Source organism: Meleagris gallopavo, chromosome 3 (genome assembly GCF_000146605.3).
Source record: "Meleagris gallopavo isolate NT-WF06-2002-E0010 breed Aviagen turkey brand Nicholas breeding stock chromosome 3, Turkey_5.1, whole genome shotgun sequence".
Lineage (NCBI taxonomy): Eukaryota > Metazoa > Chordata > Aves > Galliformes > Phasianidae > Meleagris > Meleagris gallopavo.
The window spans coordinates 2,607,837-2,624,605 of NC_015013.2; the positions used below are offsets into that span (position 1 = coordinate 2,607,837).

The 16,769-nt window shown below is 37.9% G+C and overlaps 1 protein-coding gene across 3 annotated transcripts in view; it reads left to right on the forward strand.

Moving 5' to 3' along the window:
• The window catches only part of TPPP (tubulin polymerization promoting protein), a 55,174-nt gene that overhangs the window by 36,248 nt on the left and 2,157 nt on the right, over positions 1 to 16,769 (forward strand). For 2 of the 3 annotated variants that reach the window (XM_003204706.4, XM_010708260.3), the window contains exons 3-4: positions 305 to 458; positions 10,124 to 10,314. In XM_003204706.4, coding sequence (XP_003204754.2) covers positions 305 to 458; positions 10,124 to 10,314 — 345 coding nt within the window. Of the gene's footprint in view, positions 1 to 304; positions 459 to 10,123; positions 10,315 to 11,777 lie in introns of all 3 variants that reach the window. The other variant, XM_010708261.3, reaches the window with a different exon arrangement.

Consider the following 16,769-nt stretch of genomic DNA (forward strand, 5'->3'; position numbering starts at 1 on the left):
TTTAACGGATACAGATCCACAGACGGCCAATGTCTTGCTTTGAGCTACAGACGTTCTGATAGCTTCCTCGTTTCCTCTAGTTCCTCTTTATTTCTGAATCTGTGGGATTATTTAAAGTGTTATCCTACTGATGTTTATAAAAAGAAAGTGATGTTTTAGTGGGCTGGGAAATGGTGCAAATGGCTCTTTCTTTTCTGCTACGGTTTTCTCTTATTCCCTGTGGTAAACTAAGAATATTCTGCTATTCTTGGGATGCTTGTTGTGTTCTCTTATAATTTCTTTAAATTTCTGTATGTTTTGGCAGGGGAAAGTCTTCTAGAACTATTAGTTTTGAACAATTTAAAGAAGCTCTTCAGGAACTCTCCAAGAAGCGATTTAAAGAAAAAAGTGATGAAGAAGCAATTCAAGAAATATATAAACTAATTGAAGGAAAAGCACCAATTATATCTGGAGTAACGGTATGTTACTGTTCTCATGGATGGATTATTTTAGCTGTCTTTTGTTCTACCCTAGCTTTATACTCACCTGCTTCCTCTGCAGTGTGTCTCTGAGCCTGGAGGCAACAGCTGTACTGAGCAGAGTGAAAACAAAGGTTATGTAGTGCGTGATTATTGCGCTGTGGTGTGTATAGCACTGTCATTGCTTCTACTGGGAATTGTAGTACCATGTGGTAATCAGAAAAAATCAAGGAGAGCTCTAGTCTGGTTGAAACACAAATGTTTATAAAGAGTGATGTATCCAAATAAAAAGTAAATTCAGAACCTCGTTAAACAGTTCTATGTTGATGGTAGTTGATGGTGAAATACCAAGAAGAGTCAAGTAAAAAGAAAACAAAACAACAACAACAACAACAACAAAAAACACCTTAAAATCAACCAAGTAAATCCCACAAAACCAGAAATCCGGAAATAATTATCATTTGGTCTAGTCTTTGGTTTCTTTGCTCTCTGTTTTGTTATCTTTTTCTTTTTGGCATGTAAACTTTGATAAGTCTACTAACATTAATAAAATAAGTTTTAAACCTAATGTACATAGGTTTGGTTATCCTTCTAAATGTTCAGGTTGGACAAGCTTTTACTTTGTAGTTAATTCAGTAGATACTAGATTGTTCACTATGATCTTGAATAGTCCTTTCAGTCTAGTTCAGCTGTTTAAAGTTAGTGGTCTCCCTGAGTTTAGTCAGCAAATAATCTCTCCTGAAACTGGTTTTGCACAAATGAGCAGTGAAAATGTCAAGTGGAGAAATCTCTTTTGAGTTGTATAGTTTGTTAGGTTTCTACAGGATTTCATCCTATTGCTCTTCTTCTGACTGGTGTGCTATGAAGGATGAATAGAGGATCTTCAGAAAAGATGGTGGGGAAAAAGGGAAAGAGGACTTGTGCTCAGTACAAAGCCGTAACCTGACAGCATGGGGTCCTGGCTTAGGTCAGATGACAAATGAATAGAATGCTTGTGTGTGAAGAGAAGAGAACAGACCAACACAGGTGATGTTGTAGTAGGCATGAACTACAGATCTACTGATCAAGCAGAGGAGAAAGATAAAGTCTTCTTTAGGTAGCTGCAGAAAACCTCACAATTCTAGGCCTTTGCACTCAAAGTTGCTATCAGCTATGCCAAAATGTCTAGGAGTAAGCAATCTAAAAGACTTACTCTAGAATGAAAAAAAAAAAAATTGAGACAATGATCAATGATTTGCAGAGATGCTCAGTTGAATATGCAGTACACAACCAAAAGGAAGAATTAGTTAATAACACAGAATTATAGAATGTCTTAGGTTGGAAGGGACCTCAAAGATCATCTAGTTCCAAAACCTCTTGCATTGGACAGTTACCACCCACTTGATCATATTGCCCAGGGAGCAGATGAACCTGTCTTTGAACACTTCAAGGGATGTAGCATTTACAGCTTTGCTGAGCAGTGTGTTCCAGTGCCTATCTGGTCTCTGAGTAGAGAACTTCCTCCTAGTACCTACTTTAATGTTCCTTCTTTTAGTTTAAAACCATTTGCTCTTGTCCTATTACTGTAAGACCATGTAAAAAGTCAGTCTCCCTCATTTTTATGAGCTCCCTCTAAGTATTAGAAGGCTGCAATGAGGTCTTCCTTAGAGCCTTCTCTTCTTCAGGCTGAACAAGTCCAGCTGCCTCAGCCTTTGTTCACTGGAGCTCCACTGCTCTGGTCATCTTTGTGGCCCTCCTCTGGCCCCACTCCAATAGATCTACATCTTGTGCTGGAGGCCCCAGCAATGGGTGTGGTATTCCAGATGGACTTTCACAAGGGCAGAAACAATTTCCTCCCTTGCCGTATTGGCCCTCCTCTTTTGCTGCAGTCCAGGATACACTGGGCCTTCTGGCCTGTGCCTGCACACTGCTGGCTTACGTTCATCAGGGACTACAAGCCCTTCTCTGTAGGGCTGCTCCCAATGACTTCTCTTGGACTGGACACATGTCTGGGATTGTCCCAAGCTCAGGTGCAGCACCTTTCACTTGACCTTGTTGAACCTCATTCAGTTCACGTGGGACCACTTTTTGAGCTTGTCCAGGTCCTATAGGATCACATCCCTTCTTTCTGTTGTCTTGTCTTGGTGTCATCAGCAAGCCTACTGAGGGTGTACTCGATCCTACTACCTGTGTTTTTGATAAAGATGTAGAAAAGCCCTGCTCCCAAGATGGACACCTGAGGGACATGACTTGTCACTTGCCTCCACCTGAACATAGATTTGTTGACCACAACTCCCTGCTGCAACTGTCCAACTGATTCTTTATGGATGAATGTGGAGATTGTGACTGAGCTCACACACAGAAAGGAAGTGTACAGAAGGTGGAAGGAGAGAGAGGCTATATGGTATGAGTATGGATTATGTATTGGGAACATGATGAGGTAGGCCAAAGTTCAGCTGGATCTGAGGCTGGAAAGAGTGCTGAAGGGCAAATAAGTTTCTGTTAAGTGTGTCAGTAGTGAAATAAGAGCATGTGTTGATTGGTGCGGATGGGGATCTAGTGACAAGGGACATGGAAAAGATGGAGATGCTCAATGCTTTTTTTTTTGTCTCAGTTTTGACTGCTAGAGACTAACCTTTGGGGTTCCTAGGTCCCTGGCCTGAAATAGTAACCACAGTAGAGGAAGATGGAATTAGGAATCAGTTCAGCAATTAGACACGTGTAAGTCCGTAGGACAACATGGATTACATTCAGGAGTGCTAGAGGAGCTGGCCCGCAAAGCTGCTGTCCGTTGGCTTCAAAAGTCCATGGCTTTTGGAGATTCATAATAACTGGGAAAACACAAATATCACACACATCCTTAGGGCTAGCAGGTGAATATATCCAAGTACTTACGGCCATGTACCATAACCTCAGTCCCTGTGGAGGCTGTGAAGCAAGTTATCTCAAAAGCACTTTCTAAACATACCAAGGGCAAGGAAAGGATTTGGAGCAGATGGTGCAGCAAGACCGTTCTTTCCAAAGGCAAAGAAGGGACGGGTCTAATAAATGCTGTGGACAGGGATTATAGTATAGTTTGATGTCAGTAGGACCTCAGAGGCAGCCCGTTATCACCAAACTGGGGAGATACAGACTAGATAAAGTGACACTATGATGAGTGGGGAATTCCAGATGGACTTTCACTGATCTATTGGGTTTGGAGATGCAGTTAGTAGTGCAAAGTCCAGCTGTCAGCCAGCAGCAGCTTGTGGTCTTTCCAGGCAGATGGATGGGACGGGGTGTTCTCTTGGCAAGTTTGTGAAAGACTCCAAATTGGGAGGAGTGGTTAATATGCTGGAGGTCAGTGGTTCCATTCAGTGGGACCTTGGCAGGCTGTAGAAACAGGCTGATGGTAAGCCTCATGAAGTTCAGCAGAAGTAAAAGCAATTTCCTGGGTCTGTAATGAATTAACCCTATGTAAGACAATAGCCTAGGGGTCCACAGGTCTTGAAGCAGCTTTTCAGGAGAGGATCTTGTGGCCATGATGTTGAACAGGAGTCAGTAACAGTCCTTGTATCAAGTGAACTTTTGCAGCAAGAAAAGGTGGCCACATCCGGGCTGCCTGAGCAAGTGTATAGCCAGCTGATCCACTGAAACGATGCTACCCTTTTATTTGGCAGCTGTGAGATTGTATCTCAAGTGGTGCATCCAGTCTGGGACTCTCTGGTGCAAGAAAGAGATTGATACACTGGAACAAGCCCAGTGCAGAGCCACCACGATGCTCGGGCTGAAGCATGTAATGCGTGAGGAGAAGTGGAGAGAACTTGGTGTGTTAGGCTTGGAGAAGGATAAGGGGAAATGATATTTCTATCTCTAGCCACATGACTGGAGGATGTACATTCTGACTTGATTTTCTTAAAGTTGGTTGTGGTGGTTGTTTTTACCCCAGACATGGTCAAATACTGACGTAAGTTTCCTGGAGAGCTTGTGGAATCTGCATCCTTGAAGGTGTTCAGAGCTTGACTGGATAAGTTTCTGAGCAAGCTCATAAAGCCTTGCTGCAAGTGCGAGTTTGCACTGGATACAAGCTCATATGTATTCAAATGTTCATTCCAACCTAAATTTTTTTGCGAATTTATGAATCTGAATAAATCAAGATCCTGGACTGCATTGTAAGAAAGCTGATAATGATTAGCCTGTGGGCATGGAACAGACTATTTGAGCAGATAGCTTGCCTTTCAACTTTTTTTTTTTCTCCCCTGAGGTCTCTTTTTGTCTAAAGCATTAATTGTTCTATAGTTACACATGAGTAACATTTATATTTAGAAAGGGAAAGTCTTTGTGTGCCTGTCACTACTGAACTGTTAAGTAGTGTTTCTGGAAGTGGTCATCATTGTCAGTGAGCTGCATGTGATTATAGATTTATTGTTATTATCAATTGATTTCTTTATTGCACCTATCTAAACTTCTGAAAAACTGCTGCTAAAGAAAACTGTGTGCAACAATATGGTGCAAAGTATGTAAGTCTTGAAATGCCTGAGAGCTGGAGTTTAGAGCTAGTATTACTGGGGAGGAAAAGAAAGGGTCATTTTTAAATGCTGAATGTGCAACACATGATCCAGCCCTTTTACCTAGGCATTACACTGCCTTACATTGATGGTGTTAGGTCAGAGTACTGTTGAACTTACTGATTTGAAATTGTTCTTGGAAGTGATACCACATACAGGGTACGTTCAATAGTGAGTTAGTTGTCACATTCTTTTTGCGTGCCGAGAGGAAGAGGCATCTATGAAATCTAACTTTTTCTTTCAAGTTTGATGTGTTTATGAAAACAGGGAAAAGAAAATTGAAAAAATCTTGAAATAGTAAAAACCAAACAGAGAGAAAAAAAACAACAAAAACAACAACAAAAAAACCACCTTCTCTTTGAAAAGTTTTTTTGTTGGTTGTCATTCTTTACAAAGTTCCTGGATGTTACCAGCAAATAAATAATACAGTGGCTGAACTGTAGTAGTTTCTGAGCAAGCTCTCTTTTGAGCCTTGCTGTTAGCAAAGGCTTGCGTTGCATCCAGTCTCAAATGCAGTTTTCTTCTGACCTAGGTCATTTTGTGTTTTATGATTTTAAGCTGCAAAAATGTCCAGTGACATAGAATCCCTAAACCTCTCTGGACAAGGTATTTCTTCACCTAGTGGTGAAGAATTTTTTTCCATGTGAAAAAAAATCCCATCTAGTTGTAATTTCCCATGTTCCAAATTGTGAGTTATCTATTCTTTTCCCTTTTTAAAAAAGATATTTTTCTTTCTTCTGCTGTGCACTTTTAAACTGTTTATTCTGTAACTCCACTGTTGAAAACAGCAGAAGGGTTATTCCTTCCTTCCCACCCACTGGAGGTGAACAAACCCTCTTCCCTGAGCTCTTCCCTGTATGCCACACACTCCAAGTTCCTCACTATTTTATCACTCCTTCTCTGCAAAGTGAGAAAGAGTAGTGAATTGCTAACAAAAGCTGTGCAATTGTTTTAAACCACTGAATCAATTGGTATAAAGACAATTCCTTTTTACTTTCCATAGCTTCTACTGAGACAATGGCCTGCTCTTATCTTCTCAGTGTGACTGTAGTGTGAGGAGAGATTCAGTTGAAAGGGATGGGGAATGGTTATGCGTACCATTCCTGACTCATCTGGGGTGCTTCCACCAATTTGGAGGTACAGTTAAAAAGCAGCTTTCCAGGAAAATACCTCTAAAAATACAGGTTATACTGCAGGCTTGTGTTAATGAAAACAATTATGTGAGTGAATGGAAGAATTGGTCTTGAAGGTCTTGAAGAACAAAAGTGTTGATATTTTGGGAGGTATGCTGGCAGGTTTGCTTGGTGTTCCAATCAGTTTACACATTCATTATACTTAAGTTTGTTGTGCAAAATAAAACATTTTTTGTAATGAGAGTTTTAAAAAGAAGAGGTAAAATCTTTAGGTACACGTGTATCTTTTGTGGTATGCCCACTTTGTGGTGAACTCTATGTGCAAACAGAACAGAAGAAAAATGAAGGCTTCTGTAAGCTCACAAAATGGAAAAAGGGAAGTTGCTCCAAGTAGTTATTGCCTCTAGAAAAGTATAACTAGATGAAGTAACTTACTGTAGATAGTAAGTAGTTCCAGCAGTTGGTGATCAGGAGCAGAATTGCTATACGATGAGACAGAGTCATTTGTCTGTGAATCACAGTGGAAAAGAAGGTAAGTGCTTACTTGCTCAGGTGGAAATTGTCCTCATTCAGCTCTTTGTGCTGGTCACAGTATTTTTTGTATTTCTTCCACTGATGATGGCCAGCTTCTCTTCCTCTATTTCCCTCACTCCCTTTATTTTCTTTGTCTTGCAGTACCCAACTGGAATTAATAATGAAAATAGGTTTTACATTTTTTTTTTTCCCTTTAGTTGCCAGCTTAGTCTCTATAGGGTTTTTGGAGGTGGTGGTTGATTTTATCACAGAATCGTAGAATCATAGGTTTGGGTTGGAAAGGACCTTTAAGACCATCTAGTTCCAACCCTCCTGCTATAGGCAGGGGACACCTCCCACTAGACCAGGTTGCTCAAAGCTCCATCTGGGATGGCCTTGAGCACCTTCAGAGTGGGGACATCCACAGGATCTATCTGGCAATCTATCCCAGTGTCTCGCTATCCTCGCAGTAAAGAGTTTCTCCCATATATCTAGTCTAAATATACCCTCATCCAGTTTAAAGCCATTTCCCCCTGTTCTGTTGCAACATGGCCTTATAGAACGTTCCTTCCCAGCTTTCCTCTATGTCTCCTTCAGATACTGGAAGGTTGTTGTAAGGTCCCCATGGAGCCTTCTCTTGTCCAGCCTTAGGACTACCAATTCTGTCACCCTGTCCCTATAGGGGAGCTGCTCTAGCCCTCCAGTGATCTTCATGGCCCTCGTTTAGACCTACTTCAAGTGCTGGATGCCTTCTTGTGTTGGGAGCCCCAGAACTGGGTGCAGTACTCCTGGTGGGGTCTCATGAGAGAAGAGTAGAGGTGCACAGTCACCTCCCTCAACCTGCTGGTCATGCTTTTGTTTCCGCAAACAAATTGAAGGTGTGCACACTGAGTTCATAAAGGCCATTCATGAAAAAAATAATAGTAAAAAGAGAAACGTTTTATACTCTGTATGTTCTACTCCATATTTACAGAGGCAAAATCATCTTTGAAAATAAAAAAGGAGGATGCTTAGTTGAGCCCTGCCCTTCTGTTTAATGTTTTTGTGACCCAAAGGAGAAGGAATGTTTTGCTTTTAATATAAGCATTTGTCATCAGGAACACAAAAGGAGAACAGAAGGGAGAAGTGAGGTGAATAGCATAACTTTATTGTGGCAGTTTATTATCTCTGATCTTCACGTTCAACTTAAGAAAGACTTCAGCAATTACTCATTTAAGAACAAGTTGGAGAAAGTCTCTATACCTCACAGTAATTGCTCTTATGCTTATTTAATGCATTGTAACTCCTCTGATATAGGAAGCCTTCTGATCCACCAACACGTGATGTGGGATCACTGTTGCTCTTGGTCTGGATTTGTGATTTTGCTTTTTCTGGGGCTTTAGGTTTTGTTTAACCTTTTTCTTTTTTTTTCTGGACAAAAACTGTTTCTTTTTCTTCCGTGGTGTCAGTGAACCTTTTATTTAGAGTTTTGACATTTTTTTCTTCTCACACATGCACATGTCAGTATTTTAAAATTTCAGTTAATAGATATGAAGACAAAGGTCAGAACCATTGTCCCAGCGTGATTTTTTTTCTTTTAAGATTTGTCATAGGGGTGCTAAAGCATAGAGCTGTTTTGTCACTTTTCTATAACTGACTGTGTTGCTGAACATTGAGAAAGTGCTTGCAGATGAAGAACGAATTATAGCAGAACGTTTTCATGTCTCAGAGCTAGTCTATGAAACAGCATTATGAAGGAGACAGTCTTACAGAAGTGTGTTCGTTTGGTGGTTGTTTTTATTTTTTTATTTTTTAATAATCTCCAGTGGGCAGAGTTCTCTTGTGACTGTATACTGCATGTTCAATTTACCAATACTTTGAGGAAAGTAGAACAAATTCTTTATTGGGCACCAGGCCGGGAGTTTTTACCTTGCTACTCACGATGTGTCAGCTTATACATTCTATCGCATTTTCATTTTACCTGGCTGAGCTGCTTAACGCAATTTCTGATCACAGGATATTTTTTTTTTCCTGCTTAGCTCAGCTGTAAACATGGGTTTTCTGGTTATAAGTTGCTAGCAGGCCAATATGTGTGAGAAAGCTGTATGTTTTCTTGCATTTCTTCTTCATAGGCGGTCTTATTTTCTGTTTTCAATACAGAAAAATGGCTATACCTGCAAATAGTACTCTGAGACTACCGAGCAGAAGGTCCCAAAGGTCATTCAGCGGTGTGTTTTAAGAAAAATATGCTCCAGAAGTCATTTTCTTTCAGTGACAGGACTCCTCCTCCACATTATCTTTCCCCTCAAGACATATTGTAAAAGCAACACTGCAGAACACAGCAGTATTGCACATGTTAGGAGGGAGAAAAGCAGGAGTTTGTAGTATGAGATTCTCATTAAGTAACGTATGTGGGCAGACAAATTCCCTCAAAACAGTGGTGTGGAGGATATGTGGCTTTTGTGGTGAACAAGACTCAGTTGCAGCTTTCATTCTAGGCTAATCTACGTATTCTGTTCTCTTGGTACGTGTTTTCCAAGTCTCTAATGTTTTTATGTTTAGCATTTCAAGACATTCAAGCTACGTTATTCTGTGGAAGAGCTATGTGTTACTTTGAAAGCCTTTAGCTTTTAATGAACCCTTATTTAGGCTGAAGATGGGGAGGGGTGGGGAGCACCTTTGATGAAAGGTGTTTCCCAGCACGTTTACTTCACTTCAAGGAAACCAGGGTCACTTTTGTCTATATAACGCATCCTAACATGTAGTAACACAAACAAGGGTACCCAAATTGTATTACTTTATTCATCTTAGCGCTATTTTCACTAGAATAAAAAATCTTTTTTTCCCCTTTTCTTTTAGTATGCTTTCTCTTCTGATTTTAAAATACAAACTTAAAGATCAAAGTGACTGTTCCCAATTCAAGTACACATGTAGTGTGCTCCCATACTTTTCTGTGAAATACCTTATTTGTGCAGTCACATTGTCTTTGTCTCAAAGACAGCAAAACTTTAAGTATTTTTTTATTACTCAAAACAACATGGGAGAAAGTCTGACATTCAGTCCTCCTTATTTGTTACTTCTCTCTTAACCCTTAGAGCTTAGAATAAATTTCAGTCTCTTGAAATAAGGAATTCTAGTTATATTGTTTTGCTGAAGCTAAAACATTCTAAATTGCTGGAGCTGGGCTTTTATGCTTGGATGTTAACGGGATTTAAACATGGCAGTTCCCTATGGCTTGTTCACGTCTTCAGTACTTGAAACTTTGTTACTAATCGGAAGTATCTCACCTTGAAAGTCTCCACCAAAATTTTGCTTGTGCTATTTTGTTCTTGGCCATATGATTATTGTAGTTATATATATTGGCAATAAACAAATACTTTTGTTTAATTTTGCTAGAAATGTATAGAAATTTACATACCCTCCATTGCTAGCTTCATTACTGTGAATAATACCTGTTTTGAGTGTACTTGATTTCTGATGTGTATTTTCTTGTCTCTTTTTTTATATCTATTAGAAAGCGATTTCTTCTCCAACTGTGTCACGCCTTACAGATACATCAAAATTCACCGGTTCTCACAAAGAGAGGTTTGATCCCAGTGGGAAAGGAAAAGGCAGAGCTGGCCGAGAAGATCTGGTTGATACTTCCGGATATGTATCTGGCTATAAGCATGCAGGCACATATGATCATAAAGTACAAGGAAGCAAGTAAGGCTGAAGGTTTAAAATACAGGGGGAGAAAGGGAGAGAGAGAATATATTTTTAAGAATGACATAGATGAGTCCCATGTGTTTCAGTTATTGTGAATGCTAAGACTATGTGTTCAAGAAGTTTTTTTCAGAAACTGGAACTGATTTTAACATCTGCTGAGCAACTTGCAGCATAGCACCACTTCATTACATTCCTTATGTGTATATTGGCAAAAGTAAATGTATCAGTACAAAAAGGACATCATTTTGTTGAGCTCTTTAGACAAAAAGAACAAAACAATGTCAAGAGCTGTTATACCACACTTTGTCAATCCGAGCAAAAAAAAAAAAAAAAAATTCAAACATTCCTAAATATCCAGTTGCTCTGAGGTTGTAAAAGAGAACCCTCTGAAAAAAGGTTCTTTCATAGCAGCATTTCTGAAAAGTATGCCATTACTTAGGCAGTTTGATTTCACTACTGTTTTGGGGCTTTTAAAAAATGTCTTTTATGGGATCTGGCACTTTCCTTAAAAGATTCAACAGTGTATTATTATGGAGTAAGTTGTTGTATTATATAAGGCACTAATCTGTAAAATTCATACATCATTTATGAAAGACTGAACAGAAAGGAAAGAAAGGAAAAAAAATATTTTTGTGACAATACAGGTTCTGATGTATTTATGTCAGCAGAAGGAGGTGGAAAATACCAACCCTTACTGTCCTCGTGTCTATTTTTTCTGCATTGTTATTGTGTTTACTGTAGTGTGTTTCTGACTGGCTGGATTTAGATGGAGCTAATGTACTAACATGGTGGGTGAGGAACAAGATATTACTAAGAAAGTCTTCTAAGTCTTTTTGTATTAAGGAAATATATAATATTAATATCCACATAATTAATTATAATAAATTGTAATTAATTGCACAGAAATATGTACCGTTATACCCAGGCTACGTGTTCTGTTAGTTTTGCCTGAAGCCAAAGGATTTGTTTCTCTGTGCTGCCTTACTTGGGAGTAATTTTATTGATGGGAATAGCTTTCCATTTCTATAGAAAAAAAAATTCCACACACTTAAAGTACAGGCAGCTGAGTGTGACCTGCCTCTAGTTCAGATTGCCAAAACAGTTAACAGGAATAAAAATCACTCCTCCTTCTTCTTTTTTTTTTTTTTTGTTCTTTGTAAATGTAGCATACATATTACTGGTTAAACAAGAGAGAAAAGGCCAGTTCAGTTTTCTGTGAGAGCTGAACAAGTACTCTGACATATTACTCTATCTTTAAAATTATGAAATATATATTTTGGAGTATTTAAAAACACCTCCTAGTAGTTTTGCTTTGCTTATTTTCAAAAAGTTGCACTGATTTTAATGTTTTGACTGTGGATAAAGACTGATAAGTTTACAGTTTTTCTCCTACTCTGATCAGCATGCCATTCAGAGTTATAAGCTGTATACTCTGATGTGTGTCATCATGTTTCTTGCAGGTTACAGTCTGTATTTGGCCTATATACAGAAAGAGCACTGGTTTTCAGTCCCTGTTCATGTTTTGTTTTTCTGACATTTGGCCTTTCTTGTAATTCGGCCTCCAATGACCCTTTGAACCCATACATCAGCCTGAACGCAAAACAGTAATGTGTCAATACAAGGACTTCCTCATGAACTTGAAGATTTTTTGTTTGTTTATAATTTGTTTTGGTTTTTGTTTTGAGGAGGGAAGGAAGTTTGCCGAAGACTCAGCACATGCTATTGTAAGGATTTAAATATCTTTTTCCCACGATTGACTCTACTTATCTGGGAAGATTTTTGACATATCTAAGGATGCTCAGGATGAGAAGCTTTTTGAAGTCTTGATTAACTCATTGCTCCTGAAGAAAAATTTCATTGGAGTGAAGGAGCATTGACTCCTTTGTTGCACTGGTTACCTGTCAGACTCTGAAAAAGAAAATAGCACATTGTTATACAAACAATGATTAAATTTTGCCAGCATGGCTGTAGACTGGCTAACTGTGGAGAACCCTCTTTGTGATATAGCATTCATGCCCGTGCACCTCAGGAACGCCTTGGGATAGGCCTATAGCTTTTTTTATAAGTAAAAAGGCTAAGTCTAACTCTTGACAAATCCTCAGCTAAGTTACAGGCATGATCAATACCCCTGTTCTTCCCATTGACTCGGAGACTTAACTTATTGGTAGCTGGAAAGATCTGGACCGTGCTTGAATCAAAGGTGAGGTCTGGTCTATTGCAGAGCTCTTCCAACACTTTTTTGATCTTGCTGTTTGTTGTTAGCTAGCTGTCATGACAGGAATAGTAGGTGATACCTAACCTAAGATGCACAAGTGATATGCTTTCTATAGTAAACAAATACAGATACCAAACTGTTACTGCAGAAGGAGGAATGACAGGTTAGAAAGGTTTTACGGACTTAGTAGGTTTTAAATTGCTAGTCCATGGCATGAGCAAAATAGGCATACTCATAAGATATAGAAGGCACGCAAAAGAATTGGGAATGGGGACAGATACAAGCTGGCACTTGAAATGGAACAAAACTGCATACTTGGAAGAGGCTCATGGAACTAGTCAGGAGTCTGCTAGAGCTTAACTTTATATTACAGTATGAAATTCCTGCAAGAACAAAACAGTTTGTATGGACCTGATGCAAATTTGTGCAATATATACAGTGATAAATTAAGTTTTGGATCAGGACCTCAGAAGGTGCTTCAGATAGCATGTGGTATTTTATTTTGAAGGACACACTTTTTCTTCTTCGTTGCAGTTAGATAGGTTTATATCTCTATCAAATGCATGAAAAGAAATTCCATATATATAGAATGTATATATATTTATATATACATTCTATATATAAATATGACAGTGAGGAAAGGAAGTTGTGTCTGGAAAGGTAGTAATCTGTAAACATTTTCCTCTCTACAATTGATACAGAAGATGCAGGCTGTGAATGAAAGCATAAAACCATAGAGCCATAGATGCAACATATATATCTGTGTATTAGAACTTCAGCCACCCATTTATGCTCTTACTTTCTCACTAATTTTGGTGGGTAATGAAAAGCCTAAGTAATAGCTTGAATGTTAGCTGTGGTTGTTAATGTTCCAGGCCTATTTGGAAGTGAGGCCAAGTGTGTATTTTATTGTTTATTCATTGACTGTTCCCTGTACTGTTAGGATAACAAGTACAGCTTGTAACTCAGAGGTTATGGGAAAGGAGATGTCAAGAGGTGCAGTGGAGCATGCTCATCATCCTGTGCACCGTTATTCTAGACTGCCTAAATGACATGCCTGAAGTAAGGAAATGTACTCAATAAAGTTTACACTCATCTCCTTTTTTTGGGCATCTAAATTCATTCCTTCAGACTTTCCAGTCTGATTTTCAGCAGCCCATCTGCAGTGCTCTTTTACATGATATCATCTATAAAACCCTACTATTCTTAATAATCTTGCTTTCAGTACTGCTGAACGTTCTTTTGAGATAAACATGATCAAAAAGTTCAGGTAGCTTTTAGATAACTGTATTTAAGAACAAACTCAAATTACACTGTTCATTTAAAATTAAAGCCTTAGATACTATAATAGTACACAATCTTAATAAGACTACCTTTACCAGGTTAAGAAGAACAAATTCAAATCCTGACTGAGACAAAAGACTAATATTATAGGAAATCTTAAGTAAAATATGCAGAAGAATTTTTATTACTATTATTAGCTCTTGTTTGCTAATTCCTCTACTTATTCTTTGTGTTTTAGTTACTTGTTGAAAGTTCTCCAATAGTCATACCTGTATGGAAAATCAGAAACAAAAATTACTGTCCTTTATATGGCTATCAAAGCTATCACAATATTGTTACTGAAAGGCAGACATTGAATTATATGTTGTTTCAACAGTCCAGTGTGAACATTTCTGATTAATTGTAACAAAGTACTTGGAAGACCAAAGGAAATGCGGAACATTGGCCACTTTCTTACTTGAGGAAAGTGAAAGGGTAATTTCCAAACTACTGATGTGTCACACCTTGTTCTTCATTAACATAGAAGTTATCCTTCAAAGATATTTTTGACTGAAGTATGATGTTTTCTATGTATTTTACTGATGTTACCTCAATCAAAATTTCATCTGATAACTTTTCGGAATTATGAATTTCATGTATTATTTATTTCAGTCATGTTTTCCCTCTGTTGGCTCAATTAATACCATTTTTATAGCAGATGGAATTTGTTGATAATCCAGAACTAGAATATTTGAGTAGTTAAGAGTTTGGTTTGCAAGCGAGAGGTATCAAGAGAGTCCTTGTGTATCCTTCTCCAAACCCAAACCTTAAAGTTGTAGTTAAGAAAGTTTTTTTTTTTCTTAAGCCTTGTCATAGTTACAAAATAAACTTCAATTATTTGTATCTGCATGTATGATAAGTATCAGCTGTTTGGAATATAAACTAGCTTTACAGAAATTGCATGTATTCTGGGGGCATGCGCCCGTCATCCGTGAGTAAGAATTCTCTGTTAGCACTGGCCAAGAAACAAACCATTTACTTTCATGATAGATAAAATGTAATGTGTTGCACCTAGTACATATCCTTTAAACTGACTGTTAGCCTTGTGTGTGCACTAAAATAATTACAGCTTTGTGTACATTGTTTGTAGTGTGAATATTATGTTCTTTGTCTGTTAGTTGATGGTAGGTAGTGTAATACATGAGACTTGTACAAGTTTGTGTGCACACATACTTTTTAGATTCAGAAAAATAATTAAACCATGTAAGCGCTGTCCTAAACCTTAAATCTTAAAGGGCCAAGCTCTAATCCTGCAGCTGGAGCTATTCAGGGCCAGTTGGAAACCATTCTATCTCCATAACACGAAAGTAGAGATCTAGGAGTGTTTTTATGTTTTAACACGTACAACTACTCCCTTTCTATTTCTGGAGGAAAGTATTCTTCAGTAAATCTGACATAGACTTGTTGTGACAAGAAGAGTTCTTCCCTTGTTAGGAAGTAGGAGAGAGAGAGTCAGGGATAAATCAGTAGTTCCTCTGAGTGCTCCGAGAGATCTTAAAATTATGCCTTCTGTATTTTTCTTTAACCTAACTTTGTGAAGTAAGTTGACACTCACTATATATGTGCAAAGTTTTTTGTCATCAGTTGAATAAGTGCAAAATCATGGTGTATTGGTGCAGGAGATGGACAGTGTCTTACAGTGTTTGTGGAGTTGAGCCTTGCATAAACCTTTAGAAAATGAAATACCTGAAACATAATGACAGATTTCAAACTTCTGTGAAATTCTTAGTCAGGAGTGGTACATGATACATGGATGTGTACCTCCTATATTTGGAGTTTTGCCCATAAATAGCATTTGGACATTGAGTTACTAATTTTGTGCGCCCAAGTGCCCATTTGGCTAACTAGATATAAGCTGGAAATGATAGACTGAGCTGCTCCTTTTAAGTCTTCAGAATCCTAAAACTAGTGAGAGACCATTCATTGCATTCATGCTTGCTTTTTAACTCAAAAATAATATTCTAAAAGATTTCTCAGCTGTGATGCTTCAGGAGGCTAAGGAATATTGCAGACAGATCCTCCAAATCTTAACTGTCTAATCAATTTATATTTTCAGGAACAAATAACTGTTATGTACTCGTTTTTTTTTTTTTGTGTGTGTGTGTGTGTGTGTGTGTTTTAGTATATCACTTGAGATGTATTTCTTCAAAATCCACATAGAGCTGATGGGATTCAAAACAAGTTTAAGATATAACTGTTTATAGTTCTTGGAAAATGTATCAATTTAGTTGTTTCATTCCAAATAATTGATTGCCCACTGTAGGCAGATTTTGGCAAGAGCAAACTTGATAATAAATAAATAAATAATTAAAAAATAAAAAAAAAACAAGCTTACTTACTGAGTATTTTTGACAGATTTACAAATAACATACTGGTAGTCCAAAATTATTTAGAAGTAATAACAATTTTGCTTTGTAATCATACTCACACACGTGCATGTGCATTATTTTGGGACGGATGAGTGGCTAGAGTACAGAGGAGGCTTTTTGGTTTGTTGGTCTTGGATTATTATTATTATTTTTTAATATATCTACAAATTGACATTGGAGAGCCCAACTTGCTAACCTGACCTAGAAAGATGGTAAGTACCTTCCACATTCCACTGTGGGTAAAGCATCCAATGAATTAGTTTTCAAATATATTTTTAAAGCATCTCTTTTTATGAGTTAGTGTAAAGCATGTGGTGCTTGCACAAAGCATTTGTAAAGGTCTGTGAGGTAATTCACATAATGCTAACTTAAACTTGACTTCAAATATTTTTATTCAAGATTTTGTATTACACATTTTTCAGAACAGGTCGCAGACTTGAATAAAGTTGCATTCAAGTTAATTTAAAATATAGCCCTAAAACTGTACTAACACTTCATCCTCTTTACATTTTACTCTGGATGTTGTAGATGGTAAATGCCAAAAA